General features: G+C 55.6%; 2 protein-coding genes across 12 annotated transcripts; one reads left to right on the top strand and one right to left on the bottom strand.

The window, feature by feature from the left end:
* The first annotated feature begins 142 nt into the window (after positions 1 to 142).
* Positions 143 to 3,000, top strand: TRAPPC4 (trafficking protein particle complex subunit 4). 4 transcript variants are annotated; one of them, XM_051837725.3, is made up of 5 exons: positions 143 to 350; positions 478 to 652; positions 1,617 to 1,720; positions 2,322 to 2,448; positions 2,783 to 3,000. In XM_051837725.3, the coding sequence occupies exons 1-5, from the start codon at positions 176 to 178 to the stop codon at positions 2,838 to 2,840; spliced, it is 639 nt and encodes a 212-aa protein (XP_051693685.2). In that variant the 5' UTR covers positions 143 to 175; the 3' UTR covers positions 2,841 to 3,000. The 4 variants fall into 4 exon arrangements, with proteins under 4 accessions (XP_051693685.2, XP_002722752.3, XP_089190543.1 ...); XM_002722706.6 differs by having other exon boundaries at positions 2,658 to 3,000; XM_089334417.1 differs by lacking the exon at positions 2,783 to 3,000 and having other exon boundaries at positions 1,951 to 2,384.
* A 917-nt stretch (positions 3,001 to 3,917) lies between these two features.
* SLC37A4 (solute carrier family 37 member 4) lies at positions 3,918 to 8,673 on the bottom strand. Of its 8 annotated transcripts, none has more exons than XM_070079454.2 (9): positions 8,416 to 8,673; positions 7,400 to 7,663; positions 6,881 to 7,124; positions 6,294 to 6,452; positions 5,987 to 6,072; positions 5,426 to 5,539; positions 5,156 to 5,221; positions 4,725 to 4,863; positions 3,918 to 4,640 (listed from the first exon to the last, which is right to left on the bottom strand). In XM_070079454.2, exons 1-9 carry the CDS (start codon positions 8,422 to 8,424, stop codon positions 4,540 to 4,542), a joined length of 1,182 nt encoding a protein of 393 aa, XP_069935555.2. In that variant the 5' UTR covers positions 8,425 to 8,673; the 3' UTR covers positions 3,918 to 4,539. The 8 variants fall into 8 exon arrangements, with proteins under 8 accessions (XP_069935555.2, XP_008248717.3, XP_008248716.3 ...); XM_008250495.5 differs by having other exon boundaries at positions 3,918 to 4,618; XM_008250494.5 differs by having other exon boundaries at positions 7,400 to 7,632.
* Positions 8,674 to 18,891: the final 10,218 nt, after the last annotated feature.

Raw genomic sequence — 18,891 nt, 5'->3', positions numbered from 1 at the left:
TTTCAGCGTGATGGCACTGAGAAACAGCACACTGTCAGGTCCCGCCATCGCTCGCACCGAGTGCGCAGGCGCTGCCGGAGGAGCACGCCGGGGTCGGAGGGCCGGGTCACGTGACAGGGATTCCGGGGCGGGGCCGCCGCCTAAGGCGGAGCCGAGAGTCCGGGCGGCGGCAGCCATGGCGATATTTAGCGTGTATGTGGTGAACAAAGCTGGCGGTCTGATTTACCAGCTGGACAGCTACGCGCCGCGGGCCGAGGCCGAGAAGACCTTCAGTTACCCGCTGGATCTACTGCTCAAACTACACGACGAGCGCGTGCTGGTGGCCTTCGGCCAGCGGGACGGCATCCGGGGTGGGCGAGGCTGGGTCCGGGGGGTGGCCCGGCGTGGCTGGGGGCGAGGCGGTGCGGCTGGGTGCCCTGTCTCCCTCGGCGGAGCCACGGGGCTGCAGCGTCGCTGACCCTTAGCCTCACCCTGCAGTGGGCCATGCGGTGTTGGCCATTAATGGCGCGGACGTGAACGGCAAGTACACGGCCGATGGCAAGGAGGTGCTGGAATATCTGGGTAATCCTGCAAACTACCCAGTGTCCATTCGGTTCGGCCGGCCTCGCCTCACCTCCAATGAGAAGCTCATGCTGGCCTCCATGTTCCACTCGTAAGTGCCTCCAGCCTTTCTCGCGCCTGTGGACGTGCGCTTGGCTCGTCGCTGTCTGGATTCGTGCGGGTGTGCGAGCAGTCTCCCGAGCGGCAGTGCCTCTCTGCCTCCTCTTGGGCTATCGGCTGTTGAGATTTATTCGTTCATTTGAAAGGCAGAGTTACAGAGGGAGAGAGAGTGGGCCAGACTCCGCTGCTTTCGCAGACTCATTAGCAGGAAGCTGGGGCTAGGACCGGCACCCATCCGGGATGCCGGCGTCGCAGGCAGCACGAACTATGGGTTCTTACAAAAGGGAAAGCGACTAACCCAATACGCCTGGGTAATACCGGTAGTGGCATGATCTTACTTAAGTCAGTTTCTTTTCTCTGAGCCTTAGGTCCTTCATCTTTGAAGTAAGCCAGTTGAACTAAGTGTTTTAAAATCGTTTCTTGCTCTCAGCTGTGGTAGATGTGCTGGCAAGTACCTAGTTAGACGGCAGAGTAAGCGTGGCACGTACTCAGGCTGTTTATGCATCCAGATTTTCCCATGAGTGCTTCATGGGAAAGTATGTCACGTATGGGACCCGTGTCCTGGCCCAGCGGGCAGTCCAGGTATTGGGGCCCCTGCCACGCACGTGGGGGACGTCCCAGGCTCCTGGCTTCATCCTGGTCCATCCCCAGTCTCTGTTGTTGTTTAGGGAGTAATCCAGCCAATGGAAGTTCTCGGTCTTCCCTGTCACCCCGCCTTTAAAATAAATACATTTTAAAAATAATGTAATGTAAAATACCTGCAAAGTCCAGATGAATTAAAAAATGTCGACAGTGCTGCTAGGCAGTTGATGCCACCTCTCCTGCCTGTCGCCGCCTCTCCTGTCGCAGGCTGCCCTGTGAAGGCCTCAGCAGGCAGCCACTTTAGAACCCTTTGAGAAACACTCCTGCCCCACAACTTTGGGGTGCATTCCCCTCTTTGTCTCTTCTGCTTGTAGGCTTTTTGCCATTGGCTCCCAGCTGTCTCCTGAGCAGGGGAGCTCAGGCATTGAGATGCTGGAGACAGACACATTCAAACTGCACTGCTTCCAGACGCTGACAGGTACGTGTCTCCAGGTAGGCCAGAGGAGTAGGTGGTACAGGCTGGGGGAAATCCGGGTGACTCTTGCTTTGGGGGTGGTATCAGCTTTTCCTGGGACAGTCTTTGTTTAGTGACTCCAAAGGCAATATTTAATTTGAAGCAGATTTTATCCACGTCAGCCAGTGTGTTCGGCCTCGGTCATCCTATGTTCAGATTAAACTCACCGTTATCTCATATTGCACACATTTTAGGTGTGTTGTTTCTAAAACAAATATGAAAGCCAAATGGAAACGGCCTTTGGATCTGGAGTGTCATTGCTTCACTCCCTTAACACCGGTCACTGAGAGTCGCCTCTGAGTGTGTACCCTTCCCGGCAGTGCTCCCGAGGGATTCTGGGAGTGGAGGTGCATGGCAGAGCTAGAACTCAGTCTAGTCTGGATTGGGTGAAAGGTAGAGTCCCTTACTTCACTTTATGAGACTCTGGTCTCTAGATTCAGTTTTGCCTTTCTCGCTTTATGTAGCAATAAGGATTGCATAAAAGTGGGTTTAGGATAAGTACACTGCAAAAGTGAAAGGGCTGTACATCTCTGTGCTTTGGTAACCATTCCTGGCCTCCCTCCAGGGATCAAGTTTGTGGTGCTGGCAGACCCTAGGCAAGCTGGAATAGATTCCCTTCTCCGAAAAATTTACGAGATTTACTCAGACTTTGCCCTCAAGAATCCATTCTACTCCCTGGAAATGCCCATCCGGTAGGTGCCCCACCCCCCAGACACTGGTCAGAGCCATGCGCTGTCCCCAGGGACGACAGCAAGTAGCCCTTTATTTGGAGAATCCAAAGACTTGCTCGGAGTTCATGTCCTCCTTCCAGTGGCGTTCCCACTGACTGCCTCTGCACCCAAGGTCGGGGGAGTCTCAGGCCTCGCTGTTTTCTTATTTGTGTTTCCTGGGCTTGGCTTAGGTGTGAGCTATTTGATCAGAACCTGAAGCTAGCCCTGGAAGTGGCAGAGAAGGCTGGGACTTTTGGACCTGGATCTTGAGCAGAACCTGCATTGGACCCCCCCCCCCCCTTCTGTGATCCTGCAGCAGGGGTCCTGCTGTTTCCATGCTAGTGGAAACCCAACAACTTCGTCAGTGTACTTGAACATGGGAGACTGCTGAGCCTGAAGACATTACTGATCCCCGAGCCTGAACCGTGCTCTCGTCCCTTCTGTAGATATCATGGCCCTACCTCCCACTCTGTACAGGTTATTTATGGAGGAGGTGGCCCACTAACCCTGCAATAAACATTTCTTTGATCTCTTTGTTTGCTCTCCTGATGATCTGGGGGCAAAGGCATGGGATGGGAGGCAGCAATGGTAGGGGAGTTCTGGGCAGAGAACTCTGTCCTGGTAGAAACAAACCCGTCCATCACATGAATGAACATTAGGACTGCATCATGACACTTGGCTCTGGCCCCCGAATTGCTGCTGATCCCGGAGTGTTTGGAGGGTGGTGGTGGCGATGGCCATGATGGGATGTTCACCCAGCACTGACAGCAACACTTTAACAGTCTTCACCCTAGTCCCAGGGGTACATTTGGTTACAAGTAAGATTTAGCAAGGGACAATCTCTGCCTCAGTGTCCCCAATCTAGTTCTGACAGCCTAAATTTGGACCCAGGCTTTCACTGTCAGTGAACTGCTATTATGCTGTTCTTTTCATAAGTGATTTAACTTGCCTGTAGTGTAACAGCTGGGTCTCTAAAATGATCATTCAGCTATACAGTGTTGAGCTCAAGGTAGATGAGGCATGAGCCCATCTACACTTGAACTTCCTCTTTCGGGAAAATGGAATTTCTCCCTTTAGGGGTGGAAAGAACAGGTATTGACAGTATTTTTCCAAGCAAATGTCTGTCTTGGCTTATTCCTACCCCCACCCCCTTTAAAAAAAAATAAAATAAAACTTGAGGAACAGGTCTCCCATCTGCTCGTTCACTTCCCAAATGCATGTAACAGCCACCAGCAGGGACTGCAGCCAGGAGCACAATCCAGGTCTCCACGTGTGGCTACAAGCCAGCTACTTGTGCCATTACTGATGCCTCCCGGGGTGTGCCACCAGCAGGAAGCTGGACTTGAGAGTGGAGGCAGGACTCGGGCCCAAAGCACTGATAAGGGCTGCAGCCATCCCAATGGGCCAAAAGCCCACTCTGTTACTCCTAAAAGAATGACTCACTGACAGTGTTTAGTATAAAATCCAGTTTTAATCTATAACAAGTCGTTTACCCTCCTACCCATACCTCCTGCTGTACCCCGGGTTTTGGCCTCCTCTCTTCCCCTGGAGACTGAGGTATTGGCAAGAGCAGTTGCCCACTGCTGAGGGTCTTGGGGCAGAGCAGAAGTCACTGGCCTTTAGTGCGCTGTGGCTGCAGGGACAGAACCACTCAGGTGGGTCAGGTGAATGGGGATGAGACAGGGCCCAGCGGAGGAAGGCTGCTCTAGGAGACTCCCTGACTGGGGAGGGCGAGGGGTTTCTGTTTGTCTGAAGGCAGGAAATAGGAGCTAATGGAGTCCTGAACAAAGGTTATCTTTTAAATAGAGCATGGCGAGGGGAGCTGGTACCTCCTTAGCCACTGTTAACTTCCAGCACCACCTGGACGAGGGGGAAGGCGCAGAAACAGAAGTCCACAGTTCAGTCCCGGCCAGAGCAGCCCCCTCCCTTCCCCGCTGCGTGCAGGGGAAAGGCTGCAGGTGCGGGTGCCCCAGGGCCTGCTCTCTTCACTCAGCCTTCTTGGGCACTCTGCCCATCTTGGTGCGGATGTTTCGAAGCAGGAAGAAGGCAGCGGTGCTGGCTGCACAAACCAGCTCAGCCACCCAGAAGGCTGTGCCCCAGCTGTAGTGCTTGGCAATGGTGCTGAAGGGCAGCCCAGCCAGAAAGCCGCCCACTGTCAGGGAGAAGAGGAGAGCCTGAGCCATTGGTGATGCTACAGCCAGTGGGGCTCACAAGGCACAAGCCGGGGAGAGGCAGAGTCCAGGAGGTGGCACACTTACCATTGGCCATGAGTCCCACAATGGCATGAGAGGTGCCGCATAAGTTGGGAGGAGCACTCTCATTGGCTATGACTCCAAACAAGGCGATGGGGCCATATGAGGAGAAACCAAACACAGCTCCCAACACCAGGATCCAGAGCTGCAAGGGCAACATGAGGCCAGTCAGAAACCCCACCCCTGTCCGGAACAGTAACAAAGGGATAGTAAGTGACCCTCCTCCGCCCCTCCCCAGTACAACTGACCGCACAGAACCAGAGCAGCAGATGCCACACTGAGCCAACCCAAGGGCAGAGGCGGACCAGGGAAGCAGGTGCACAAGGCGACGCTACCTATTCTCAGAATGCACACAAGCTGGACTGGCAAGGGGCAAAGCAGAGTGGGCAGACAGGGTGAGACAGACCAGGAGGAACCCAGAGACATCTTTAAGGCACCTCGTGCTCCGTAAAGCCTGTGAGCTCAGCAAGAGGATGGAGAGCCGCAGTCCAGAAAGCTACCTCCTAGAGGAGCAGAGGGAGAGGAGAAAACCAGGCCAGAGTGGAGGAGAGGACTCAGAGGGCAGAGGAGGGAGACTGCGCTACAAACAGAACTCGGAGGGAAGTCAGGCAGAGAGGGCTGCCCAGGCTGGAGCCAGGGACAGGGAGACAGTCAGTGACCCTGCTTTCTCGCCTGTGCCTGCCATGGGCCTGGCCCTCCTTATTTACCTTGGGGGAGTCACTGGTCACCGTCACCCGGAAGAGGTACATGGACGCTGTCATGCCGGCCATCATGAGCAGCAACAGGCCATGGCGAGGGCTCCCGTACACGGACAGCCCCGCCTACAGGTACAGTGGCAGCAGCGTCAGGCCCGCGGAGCAGGGCAGAGAACCCTCACCCCTGGACTCTGACACAGCAGGCTCCTGGTGACAGGTCTTTGGCAATCCTGGGCAGCTCTGGAGGCCCTGGGACCTGCCCATTATGTTTTGAGGCCAAATTCCACAACATCCCTTCCACAGCCTTGGGGCACGCTTGGGACACGTGCTGGGGAGCTGCCCCAAGGCTGCCCCCAAGCCCAGTTCTCCTGGGACTGTGGAGAGGCCTCCGGCTGGGCTGACATCAGCTGAAGCCCTTTCTCCACATCCCCAGGAAAGATAAGAGGAGCCTGGACCCACTGCCTCCTTATTACCCGGCCCACACCAGCAGCTGCCAACCTCTCTGCGCCCAGGGCTCCCATCTTCCCAGTGCCTGTCCCAGCCTTCTCCTTCCTGTCCCCTCTGTCCACTCACCTTGGCCATGGCCCGGTCTGACAGGTAGCCAGCTGCGATGCTGCCTACAAGGCCCCCAACCTCCAGGGCACTCATGTAGGAGCTACCTGCAGTGGGGAGTTGCGGGAAGAAGGAAAGGCAGGGGTTACACACTGGGTTGTCCTACAGTGGCTTAAACCCAGAGAGGTAGGGGTCCCTGAGAGTGGCTAGCCAGCCACTGCTGCCCGCATAGCGCCCGGCCTCAGGCAAAGAAAGGGGGTCAGGGGGAGAGGACCTGCACATCGCCTCCTGCTGCGTATGACCACCCCTGTGCCGACACCCCTCTTACCCACGAGGGCCGACTGCCCTTTCTCCTGGATAAGGAAGAACTGGCCCCAGTCGGTACAGCAGGTTTTTACTCCAAACACCACCAGGTAGCCAGTGGAGAGCACCCACAGGTAGGGGGAGAGCAGCAGCTCCTGCAGGGTGCTCTCCTCCTTCGAGGAGCCTGGAGGCGGGAAGGGGCTGGGCTCAGGCTCCTGCTGCCCTGCCCCTACCTGCACCCCACCATTCATTAACCTGCCAGGGGGGCAGAGTCCATGAGCACAGTCAGGACCTGCCTGAAGGGTATCCCCTCACGCCCCTGCCCTCTGCTCCCCGCTGGCCTCAATGAATGAAAGAGAAACCGAGGACCAGGGTAGAAGGAAGAAGGGACCCAGGCCAGGCCACTTGAGCGTAGGATGCTGTCCGGGCAGGAGTCACAGCACTGCCAGTTCTGCCCCTGGGGATGGAGTTTCATTTCCTTCCCACCTGACCTCCATCGCCACCCCTGCCCGTGGGCCAGTGCACCGCCAGACCCACGCGAGGCCCCCACGGAATTCCACCACGTGAATGACGAGTAGCAGTGCCCAGGGGTTGGCCTGGGTGGCAGCTCACCCTTCTTGCCCTTGGAGGGGGTGGGGTCCAGGTTGCGGAGTCCAACATCGGCAGGTTCATTGTGGATGAGCACGAGACAGAGGAAGGAGACAGCCACACACAGGGCCCCAGACAGCGCCAGCGTGCTGCGCCAGCTGTAGCTCTGGGCCAGGACAGTGGCCAGGATGGGGCCCAGCCCTCCAGCCAGGTTCATGCTGGTTGACAGGATGGCCCACCAAGTGCCAAACTGAGATGGCTCAAACCACTGTGGAGCAGAGGGGGACGGAGTAGGTGCCCAGCCTACAGCCCGTGTTGAGGGTAGGTAGGGGCAGGGGCAGACCCAGAAGCTCACATTACAGGGATGAGGGCAGGGCCAATTCCCTCATCTGCCACCTGATCCCACCACTCTCAGGCTCCTAAAATAGGAACTTGAGCTGGCTGAGAGCCCCGCCGAGGCACCTGCCGCAGGGCGGAGAGGGGCGGGAGGTGGCGTGTAAGGGGGGTGCCTCAGGTACCCTCCATGCACACCCAGGCGCTCACCTTCCGCAAGACCTTCCCGCAGGGGGGCCAGCCCAGCCCCTGGGCCAGGCCATTAAGGAACCAGAGAGCGGCGAAGACAGGGACCGCGGAGCTCCAGGAAAACACTATGTTGACCAGGCCGACCAGGAGCAGCCCGGAGGAGAAGAGCCAGCGGGCACTCATCTGGTCGGACAGCACGCCGCTCACAAACTTGCTGATGGCATAGGCTGCCGACTGGCTGCTGGTGATGAGCCCTGCAGGGGAGGGGAGCGGGCAGCAGGACACCTGAGGGGTTAGGGGCCAGGGCAGAGGCACGGGAGGGGTGGAGGAAGGCATGGGGTCAGGTGTGTACAGGTGCTGGGAGGGTGAGACAGGACCTTTCCCCGGGGGGAGCAGGAGGAGCCTGCCCTGGGGCCCTGCCGTCCCGGCCACCTCGACTACCTCAGCCACCTTGGCCACCTCTCCCGCCTCACCCTCAGCACTAGCCCCAGACTGACTCAGGAGTCCTCGACATCTTGGAGAGTTCTGGCTCGGCTGCCAGGACCCAAGAAGGCAGCAGACGTGGAAGCTCCTCGCCCTGGGATCTGCATCCGCCTGATTTCCCACCTCACCGATGCCAACCCAAGGCCTCGAGCAGCTCTGTGGCCCCTTCCAAACATGAGGCCAGGGCTCAGCCAGGAACTCGTTGCTCCAGAAGGGTATACCGCAGGCCAGGCCACATGAAGTCACTGCCGACCACCCAGTTCCCAGAGTTCACGATGGCGGCCGCCAGCACCCACCCTGCAGCCTCAGCGTGCACCCTCACTCCTGGGAACCGCCCTGCCCTCCAGGGGCACATGTCACGCACCAGGGAGGCAGCTCTCCTTAGCCCTTCACCTCTGAGCCGCGCCTCCGCCACGTGCCGACCGGCCCCGCCTCTGCCGTGCAGATACTCCGCACGTGCTACACGCCTGCACACACACCGCGCTGCCACAAACACCCAAAGTGCCAGCGGCTTCTGTGTCCCTGAGCCCGCCACCCTGCCCCTCGGGGCTCACCCAGGTCATCCTTGTCCAGGGGGATCTCCTGCACCAGCGACGGCATGACAAAGGAGAAGGTCTTGCGGTTGAAGTAGTACAGGCTGTAGCCTCCGAACATGGCGGAGAAGATCACGGTGCGGTAATAGCCATAGCCCTGGGCCGCCATGGTAGGAAAGAGCAGGCCCTGGCAGCCAGGACGCGAGCCTCCGACCACAGCTCCTGCCTGTGGCTCTCGCGGTGCACAGATCTGCTGAGTTAGGTTTCTTCTGCTCCCTCCTCCACCCAGCCTCCCAGGCTCCCTTTATAGCCACCTCCTGGACAATCATTAAGCCTGGGGCGGCTCCTAGGGAACCCAGTGTCCTGAGGGAGACAGGAAAACAAGAGATTACCCAGGGCCAAACTGGGGGGCGGGGGGGTCCCAGAGGGAGGCATGCCCGCGAGCCAGTCCCGCAACCCAAGTCTCCGTCTCCCGTCTGTGCACCAGCTGTGATTAAGGAACAACCTAATTACTCTTGTCTGCAGGGACCCAGGGGAGGCAGGGGCTGGGTAGCGTGGCTGCCCTCTCTATCTGGCCCTGCTTCCCTGTTCACTCAGGACAGTCCAGGGCTCACTGGCTGCAAGAGATGCTCAGTTTCTCCACACACCTACCCGCACACAACCCACACACACCCCAAAACCCAGCTTACAGGGCTTCTGCAGCTGACCATGCACCCAGAAACTCCCACTGCCTAGCACTCAATGCGTCCTGCTCTGGCCGTGCCCCTGTGGATTCCCGAAGCCGTGGATCCCAGTCAACCCTATACATACTGTTTCTTCCTGTACCTACAAATCTCGGGGAAGTTGATAAATCAGGTGCACTAAGAGATGAGCAACAGTAGCTGATGATAAAATAGACTGATTATAGCAATGTGCTGTAATAAACAGGAGTTATTTATTTCTGGAAATTTCCATTTAATCTTTCTCAGCCTCGGTTGACCTCAGGTAACGAAACGGTGGGTAAGGGGGGGGCCCACTGAAGTTGCAGAATTGTAAACAGCGGGAACCCCCTCGCTCGGCCCCACGGTCACACGGAAAGCCCCACGAGAGGCTGCGGGCTGACGCGGTTGCACACAGCTGCCTCGGGTCCCCATCGCCCTGCAACTCCGCTCTGGGCTTCCGCCCGCCTCTCTGCGGGCTGCGGCTCTGGTGTCCAGAGCGGGTGGGCAGGCCACCAGCTGGCTTCGGGCCGCAGCGCCCAGCTGCCCTGCTTCCCAGGGCCCGGCACCAGGCCCCGACTTTTCCGCTAGGCTGGGAAAGCAACTGGAGCAGAAGGCGTAGGCGCCGCGGAGCAGCGACCGCACGTAGCCTCCCGGGGGCCCCTGGTTGCTGGCGCCCGCGCTCCCCCTGCCAGGATCCGGCCGAGAGGCGAGGGCGCGGGGGGCCGCTGACGGCTCCTGGCACCTGCCCAGCCCCGGCGTCCTCAAGCTACCCAGGTCACCCGACTCCGGGGCTGCAGCCGCGGGGGCTGGAGTGCAGGCGGTGCGGAGGCCCCGGGGCGGGCGCTGCAAAGGTGGGGGCATGCCTGGGTCCCCGGCAGCCCCCAGACCCAGAAACTGCCCCCCACCCCGGGAAAGGCAACCGCAGAAGCAGCCACTAGTCGTACCGGAAGTCAGGGGTCGCCCACAAAGGAACCCCGAGACCTTGAGACGCCCCGTCCTGCCCCGCCCTCAGGTGGCGCCCCTCCCCCTGCACGCCGCCCCCTACCTGAGTGGAGGCGGGAGCCCGAGCGGGATGGGGCGGGACCGGGGATGCGCATGCGCCGTCGGTGGGGCGGGCTCCGCGCGCTTCCTCGCGAGCCCCGGGCCGACTCCTCCCCCAGGGACGCGGGTTTCGTCCTGCCCGTCACGCTGGTCCCTAGGCGAGACAGCGCCGTCTAGCGGCTCTGCGTGGTGCGTCCACCGCCTAACTGCATCCTACATCGATCAGGTAAAAATCATTGTTCTTGAGCTGCTCAGACTGGGAAAAGTCTTGGTGAGGCCGATATTTTCTGTTTATTTTTTAAATTTTTATTTGAAAGTTAAGAGAGACACAGACAGGAAAAACAGATTTTACATCCACTTATTTATTCCCCTAATTTTTATTTTTTAAAAATTTATTTATTTATTTGAAAGGCAGAATTAGAGGGATAGAGAGAAAGAGAGAGACCTTCCATTCCCTGGTTCACTACCCAGATGGCTGCAATGGCTGGCACTGGGCCAGGCAGGAGCCAAGAGTGTGGCACTCCATCTGGGTCTCCCACACAGGTGGCAGGGGCCCAAGCACTCGGGTCATCTTCTACAGCTTTCCCAGGCAAAGTAGTAGGAAGTTATGCAGCCGGTACTAGAACCAGCACTCACACGGGGTGCCTGCGTTGCTGGTGGCGGCCTAACCTGCTGTGCCACAGCGTTGGCCCCAGTATTTTCCGCTTTTTTAAAAAGATATATTGATTTGTTTGAAAGGCACAGAGACTGACAGAGTTTGCATCCATTGGTTCACTCCCAAATGGCCCCCATAGCCCAGACTAGGCCAGGCTGAAGCCAGGAGCTCGTAACTCCAGGGCTCCCACACAGGCGGCAGAAACCCAAGTACTTGAGCCATCCTCTGCTGCCTCCCAGTCGCGTTCGCTAGATGAGAAGCAGAGCAGCCAGGACTGGGACCATACTCCGATACGGGATGAGAGACAGGCAAGGAGGGGCCCTCCCTGCTCATCCTGGACCCCTGCACTCCAGCGCTGACACCTTGGGCAGTCTCTGGTCCCAGTTTCTTAGCAACCTCATCAAACTCAGCAGCTGATTCAGACATGAGCTCAGAGAATTCAGATAAGAATTCGCCACAACAACACGGCTTTTGCCTTTTAAGCCAGAACTCTTGAGAGTAGCAGGCCTCTGATATAGGAGACTTGCTGAGCCGCTACAGATGCTAGCCGGAAGGACGGACCTGCCCTGGGAGAAGTTCCTGCAGCCGCCAGCAGCAAGGGTAGGGAGCACTGGGTCTAAAAAGCTGGATTATTTTACAGTGGAATTTGGGGAAAAGAAAGTGTAAATTGTGTACAGTGACTATGGGGCCGGCGCTGTGGCTTAGCAGATAAAGCCGCCGCCTGCAGTGCCGGCATCCAATATGGGCACCGGTTCTGGTCCTGGCTGCTCCTCTTCCGATCCAGCTCTCTACTATGGCCTGGGAAAGCAGTGAAAAATGGCCCAAATCCTTGGGCCCCTGCACCTGCACAGGAGACCCGGAAGAAGCTCCTGGCTCCTGGCTTTGGATCAGCGCAGCTCTGGCTGTTGTGGCCAATTGGGGAGTGAACCAGCGGATGGAAGACCTCTCTCTCTCTCTCTCTCTCTCTCTCTCTGCCTCTCCTTCTCTCTCTGTGTAACTCTGACTTTCAAATAAATAAATAAGTCTTTAAAAGAATTGTGTACAGTGTCTACAGTGTCTGTAGGTAATGTTACTGGCGATGGGTGGGCGAGGTTCTTGTCTTCGCGCAAGAAAGAATTCAGGGGTGAGACAGAGAGCAGTGTAAGCACAGTAGCAAGATGTTCTGGGCTAGGGCATCCGTCAGAACGAACGGTACAGAATCTGAGAGACAGTGCCCAGGCTCTCAGACCCGGGAGAGCAAGGCTCCATGGTTCTATGGAGAGAACACTCCCGGCAGGCCAGGCGGGCGGCTCAGCAGAGAGTGGAGAGCTGGGCATAGGACATCTAAGGGAAAGGGGTGCAGTCCTCCCCCTACCCCGGTTCTCCTTCCCCTCCTCCTCCTCCTCCAGGACAGGGGTTTGCGGAGTGTGAATCAGGTGAAATCCCCCCAAGCTTTCACTCCTCAGCTGTCAGGCCGGGGAGCCCACCTGGCGCAGGGCAGAAGGGCTGCCCTCTGCGGGCCTGCCTTGGATGGGGCTGTGAGGGTTTTGTCGCTCCGTGTCATCAGCCGGGTAACCCGCCTGGTGCTGAGGGAGAGGATTCCCCTGGGGAGCTTCCCTCGGGGAAGGCTGAGACCCCTGTAGAGGCGTGGGTGCGCTTTGTGGTGTGAAATACTGGGCTGCTTCCAAGGGGAGCTTCTGCAGCTGCCGCGTTCTCCCTGGGCCCCCTCACACGCAGAGGATAATTCCTAGCTTCCTACCTAACACCAAGAGGGGCTGGACGTCCAAAAAAGGGCAAAGTTTTGTGATGGGGACAATCTATAAGGAGAAATATTTCTTGGTTCCAGATTGGTTGGAGTTGTAAGCAGAATGAGATGGTACCTTGATGGCCAACTCGCTGAGATTTTTTTTAAAAAAAGATTTATTTATTTATTTGAAAGGCAGAGTTACAGAGAGACAGAGGCAGAGCAAGAGAGAGAAGTCTTCCATCTGCTGGTTCACTCCCCAAATAGCTACAAAGGCTGGAGCTGGACCAATCTGAAGCCAGGAGCCAGGAACTTCTTCCAGATCTCCCATGCAGGCGCAGGGGCCCAAGCACTTGGGCCATCTTCTACTGCCTTCCCAGGCCATAGCAGAGTTGGATCAAAAGTGGAGCAGCTGGGACATGAACCAGCACCCATATGGGATGCCAGCACTGCAGACGGCAGCTTTACCTGCTATGCCACAGGGCTGGCCCCTTGTTGAGATTTTTTAAAATATTTATTTTTATTTTGAAAAGCAGAGTGACAGAGAGAGAGAAACAGAGAGAAAGAGATCCTCCATACACTGGTTCACTCCCCAAATAGCCACAACAGCTGAGTCAGGGCCAGGCTGAAGCCAGAAGCCTGGAACTCCCTGTGGGTCTCTCACATGGGAGCAGGGACCTTAAGTCATTGTCCGTGGCGTTCCCAGGTGCATTAGCCAGGAGCTGGATCTGGAGTGTAACAGGTGGGGCTGGAGCTAGCAGCAGCCAGTAGCCCTAACACCTGCCACCGTCCCTGGGGTTTTGAGTTGAAATTTCAGTACACGAATGGTTGCTCTTGTTGGTCTGGCTTGAAGATGTTAGCTGATGATTTGTCTCCTCTCTCCTCCCCTCCATCCTTTGCCTTTGTAATTAAATTTAGACATGGGGAGGGGGCTGGCGCTGTGGCGTAGTGGGTTAGGCAGCCACCTGTGATGCCCGCATCCCATATGGATGCTGATTTGATGCCCTGCTGCTTCCTGCTAATGCGCCTGGGAAAGCAGCAGAGGATGGCCCGAGAGCTTGGGCCCCTGCAGCCACATGGAAGACCATGGATCTCAAGTTCTTGGGTATCTCAAGTGTGTGGGCCAAGTACCAGATGGTCTCTCAAGTACCTGGGCCCCTGCCACCTGCTGGGAGACCTAAAGGGAGTTCCAGCCTTCAGGCTTTTAAGGAGTGAATCAGTGGGTGGAAGCTCGCTCGCGCGCTCTCTCTCCTCTTTCTCTCTCTCTCTCTCTTTCACTTGTAGTGTGCCTTCAAATAAATGCATAAAAGGGCAGCACTGTAGCTTCGGATGGGCACAGCTCTAGCCGTTGCGGCCATTTGGGGAGTGAACCCACGGAAGGAGGACCTTTCTGTCTGTCTCTCTCACTGTCTGTAACTCTACCTCTCAAATTAAAAAAAAAAAAAAAAAGCTTTATGTATTTACTTGAAAGTCAGAGTTATACACAGAGAGAGAGAGAGAGAGAGAGAGAGAGAGAGAGAGGTCTTCCATTCGCTGGTTCATTCCCGAGATGACCACAACTGCTGGAGCTGAGCCAATCCGAAGCCAGGAGCCAGGAGCTTCTTCCGGGTCTCCCACGTGGGTGCAGGGGCCTAAGGACTTGGGCCATCTTCTACTGCTTTCCCAGGCCATAGCAGAGAGCTGGATCAGAAGTGGAGCAGCCAGGACCAGAACCGGTGCCCATGTGGGATGCCGGCGCTGCAGGCGGCAGCTTACCCTACTCTGCACAACACAGGGCCTCAGAATCAGTTCCTCGAGCCTTCACACGCTGCCTCCAGGCACTTCAGGAGGTGGATGAGAAGCAGAGTAGCCGGGTCGTGAATGCTCCAGTGTGGGATACAGGCATCCCACGTGGCAGCTTCCCTGTGTCCCGCAGTGCCCGCCGCAGCACAGACACTGTTTACAGACTTAAGGACTTTGAGCCCAGGGGAGTGAAACACTCAACCCTGTTTGCTAACATTTTGTTTGCCATGGAGGAGCACTAGATGGCGGGGCAGAGGTGGACAGATCCTTGATTCCACTGTGCGGCACTCAGATCTGACTCGAGTGAGAACGGGGAGTCCCCTGGCGCAGGCAGGTCACAGAGATCCTGCCTCTGCCACTGCTGCAGCTGGCTGGCTAGGCAGGGCAGGGACCGGGGCGCAGCCAGCCAGAGCCAGAAGCCGGAGACAGGGCAAGGGCCCTGCAGACATTCCGGAAGTAGAGTCTAACATGGCATCAACCCGAGCAGCACCAGTTAAGTCCAACCGCAACCCCGGTTCACCCACAATTCCTGCTAAGTTGTCGCATTTCAGCTTCCACAGCAAAGCAGGGACTGAATAACCCACCCTAACATGGCTGTGGGCGTGAATGAACGTAGGTCACCGTGGTCAGCACAGAGCAGGGATGCCGAAGCTAGTTGCTCAGTCTTCTCCCTTTTTAAAGCTTTTATTTATTTGAGAGGGCCCCAAGCACTTAGGCCATCTTCCACTGCTTTCCCAGGCACACTAGCAGGGAGCTGGATTGGAACTGGAGCAGCCAGGACCTAAACTGGCACTGCAGGCAGAGGCTTAGCCCACTATGCCACAGCGCTGGCCTGCTCAGTTCTATTTCTCAAGAAAGTTAAAGAAAAGAAATGAGAAGGGAATCTCAAAAAAGGAAGGCAGAGGCCGGCGCCGCGGCTCACTAGGCTAATCCTCTGCCTGCGGCACCGGCACACCGGGTTCTAGTCCCGGTCAGGGTGCCGGATTCTTTCCCAGTTGCCCCTCTTCCAGGCCAGCTCTCTGCTGTGGCCAGGGAGGGCAGTGGAGGATGACCAGGAGAAGCACCTGGCTCCTGCCTTTGGATCAGTACGGTGCGCCGGCCGCGGCGGCCATTGGAAGGTGAACCAACGGCAAAGGAAGACCTTTCTCTCTGTCTCTCTCTCTCTCACTGTCCACTCTGCCTGTCAAAAAATAAAAAATAAAAAAAAAAGGAAGGCAGACTTCATGAAGGATGATAAAAGCGACTTTGAGGGAGCTTTAAATCATAATACAGGCCAGAAAAGAGGCTATGTATGATTTGATACTTTCAAAATGTCAACCCTTTTCAAATTCACTTGCAGTTTTTTTGGTTTCCTTTTTTTTTTTTTTTTTTTTTTTGAGCAGCATAGAAAACCTTATCCATTGGTTCACTCCCCAGATGCATACAACAGCTAGGGATGGGCCAGGTCAGAGAGCTGAAAACACCCCAGATGTCCCACGTGGGGAGCAGGTACTACCTGAGCTGTTACCAGGCCTCCCAGGGTCCACATCGGCAAGAAGCTGGAATCTGGAGCCAGAGCCAGGCATTGATGCCGGCTGCTCCACTGTGGGACACCGGAATCCTAACCAGCATTTTAACCACCAGGCCAAATGGCTGCCCCTCACTTGGCGTTCTTAAGTAATTCTAACCAAAATCCCAACTGGATGTCTACAAAGCTGACAGAATTGTGTTAAAGATCAGCTGGAGAGGGGCCAGCGTTTTGACATAGTGGATTAAACTGCCATCTGCAGCGCCAGCATTCCATACGGGCACTGGTTTGAGTCCCGATTGCTCCTCTTACAATCCAGCTCCCTGCTAACGAGCCTGGGAAAGCAGTGGAAGATGGCCCAAGTGCTTGGGCCCCTGCACCCATGTAGGAGACCTAGAAGCAGCTTCTGGCTCCTGGCTTCGGATCAACCCAGCTTTGGTCGTTGTGGCCATTTGGAGAGTGAACCAGCGGATGGAAGCTCGCTCTCTCTCTCTCTCTCTCTCTCTCTCTCCCTCTCTCTATAACTCTGCTTTTCAAATAAATAAAAGATAAATCTTTAAAAAAAAAAGGGGGGGGAGGGAATGGTCATCTGGAGAAATAACCATTGGAATAAGAAATTTGAATTAAAAAGAAAAGAAGAGAGAAAAGAATTTCCACTGCTAAGTAATTCTAAAGGTATGGTAATTATAACTGTGTGGTTTAGAGCATAGGAGTAAAGTGTATCAGAAACAGGGGCTGGCGTTATGGCTCAGCAGGTTCCACATCAGAGCACCAGTGTGGTTTGAGTCCCATCTGCTCCGCTTCGATCTAACTCCCTACCAATGCATCCGGGAAGGTAGCTGAAGGTGGCCCAAATACTTGGGTCTCTGACACCCACATGAGAGACCCAGATGGAGTTCCAGGCTCCTGGCTTCGACTGTTGAGGGCATTTGGAGAGTGAACCAGCAGATGGAAGACCTTGTTCTCCCTCTCTCTCTGCCTTTCAAATAAATAACTCCTTTTTTAAAAAAAAGTTGTACTAGAAACAAACCTTTTCATGTGTGATTTTTAACAATGACCAAGAAAACACCACAAATCAATGGGGAGGGGTAGGATGGATTCATTAATAAATGTTGTAAGATAATCATCCAGCTATTTAGAAAAAAAATCGATTTAGATCTCTACTGCACATCCCACACAGAGTAAATCCCAGATAAAGGGTGCCGTTTAGGAAATAAAACCACTAAGTCAGTCTCTGGGTGAGGAAGTACTTTCCGATCTTGAAAACAGTTGAAGAAATCACCCAAGAACACAATAGATTTGACAACATGAAAAGATAATGATAATAATAAAGATGTCTCTGAAGGGATGTACACGGTGCGGGCTGTGGGCCTCCAGCCCCAAGCCACAGTCAGAAGTGGGAGGAAGGGTGGGGTCCCTGTCAATCGTGCACCCAGCCGTGGCTGCGCTCCTGGAGAACGGGAGCCAGTGCCCTCGTGCCTTTAGGGTAGGGGTCAAGGGCACTAGAGGAAGCCCAGGTACAGGGACAAGAGATAAGGCAGGAGCGAGTTTCTAGGTCAGCAGCTCACTGTCTCTCAGCAGTACCCGGCAGGGCCTGTGGCTGGCCGTGTTGATCTTTAGGGCGGAAGACAGCTGCCAACTCGGTGTCAACAGGCCCGGGTGTAGGTTTGCAACACAGGGGGAGGTAGACTGGCTGAATCCGAGCCTTTACTTTGCTGCCGTAAAACCTGAAAGCAGAGAGAGTGTCAGCATGGAAAGCAGCTCCCAGCGTGGGGGCTGCACTACTTTGGAAGATGTTAACACCAGAACAATTGCTGCTGTGCGAGTACGTTTCACACCCCTCCTCTCAACTCAAGCCTCATCCATCAGGAAGTGCACATGCTAGACATGAGCTTGATGTGTTTCCTTGAATCGGAGAGGGAGAGGGAGGGAAAGAGAGAGAGAACTCTCCCATCTGTGGTTCATTTCGCAAGTGCTCACAACAGCGGGCTGGGGCAGGCAAAAGCTAGGAGTCAGGAATGCAATCTGAGTCTTCCACAGTGGTGCCAGGAACAAAGGACTTGAGCCATCATCTGCTGCCTCCCAGGGTTCACGTTTGCAGGAAGGTGGGGTCAGAAGCAGAGCCAGGACTTGAACCCAGGCACTGCAATATGGGATGCTGGTGTCCCGAGCTCTGCTCTGCTGAACGCCAGCCCCGGGAGTTTTAGCTGTTCATCAGAAGTCCACCAGCCAAGGAGATGTGAGCTCAGGAGGGAGAAGTCTAGACAGGAAAGAAATTGTTATAAGATGCTGAAAAATTGAACCCTATGTAATAGACAAGGCAGACTGGTGGGTCAAGAAGTTAAAATCAACATATAAATACTTTCAGAAATATAAAGCAGGAGTCATGAAACTCTTATGAAGGTCATCAAGGTTGCTTCGCTTCTAGTAATGTCAGATTAGCCTTGTTTCAGGCTGGTCTTCCTGCCAACAAATAGAACAACTGATCCACATATAAGATCACTGTCCGGAGGTCTCAGAGAGCTGCCAAAGCAGCAAGTTATCAATTAACATTTGTACTTAACTATTTTTTTAAAAGATTTATTTATATACTTGAAAGTCAGAGTTACATAGAGATAAGGAGAGGCAGAGAGAGAGAGGTCTTCCATCTGCTGGTTCACTCCCCAAATGGCCGCAACGGCCGGAGCTGCGCCGATCCGAAGCCAGGAGCCTGGAGCTTCCTCTGGTCTCCCATGCAGGTGCAGGGGCCCAAGCACTTGGGCCATCTTCCACCGCTTTCCCTGGCCATAGCAGAGAGCTGGATCAGAAGTTGAGCAGCTGGGACTCAAACCAGCCCCCATATGGGATGCCGGCACTGCAGGTGACAGCTTTACCCGCTACACCACAGTGTTGGCCCCTGTACTTAACTATTACAATTAACAAAATCACCCCAGAATCCAGTCACTTAAACCAATCACGAATGTCTTATAGCACACGAGTCAGCGGGGTCAGCGGGGCCTTGATGTTGTGTCTGCAGGCGGGGGGCCTGGTGCCTGGCTGATCTCAGACAGGCCCAGAGGAGACGAAGTGCATGCTCCCTGTGGTCTTG

This window comes from Oryctolagus cuniculus, chromosome 1 (assembly GCF_051225735.1).
Source record: "Oryctolagus cuniculus isolate XC-2025 breed Fujian yellow rabbit chromosome 1, ASM5122573v1, whole genome shotgun sequence".
NCBI lineage: Eukaryota > Metazoa > Chordata > Mammalia > Lagomorpha > Leporidae > Oryctolagus > Oryctolagus cuniculus.
This window is presented reverse-complemented; position numbering and strand designations above follow the sequence as displayed.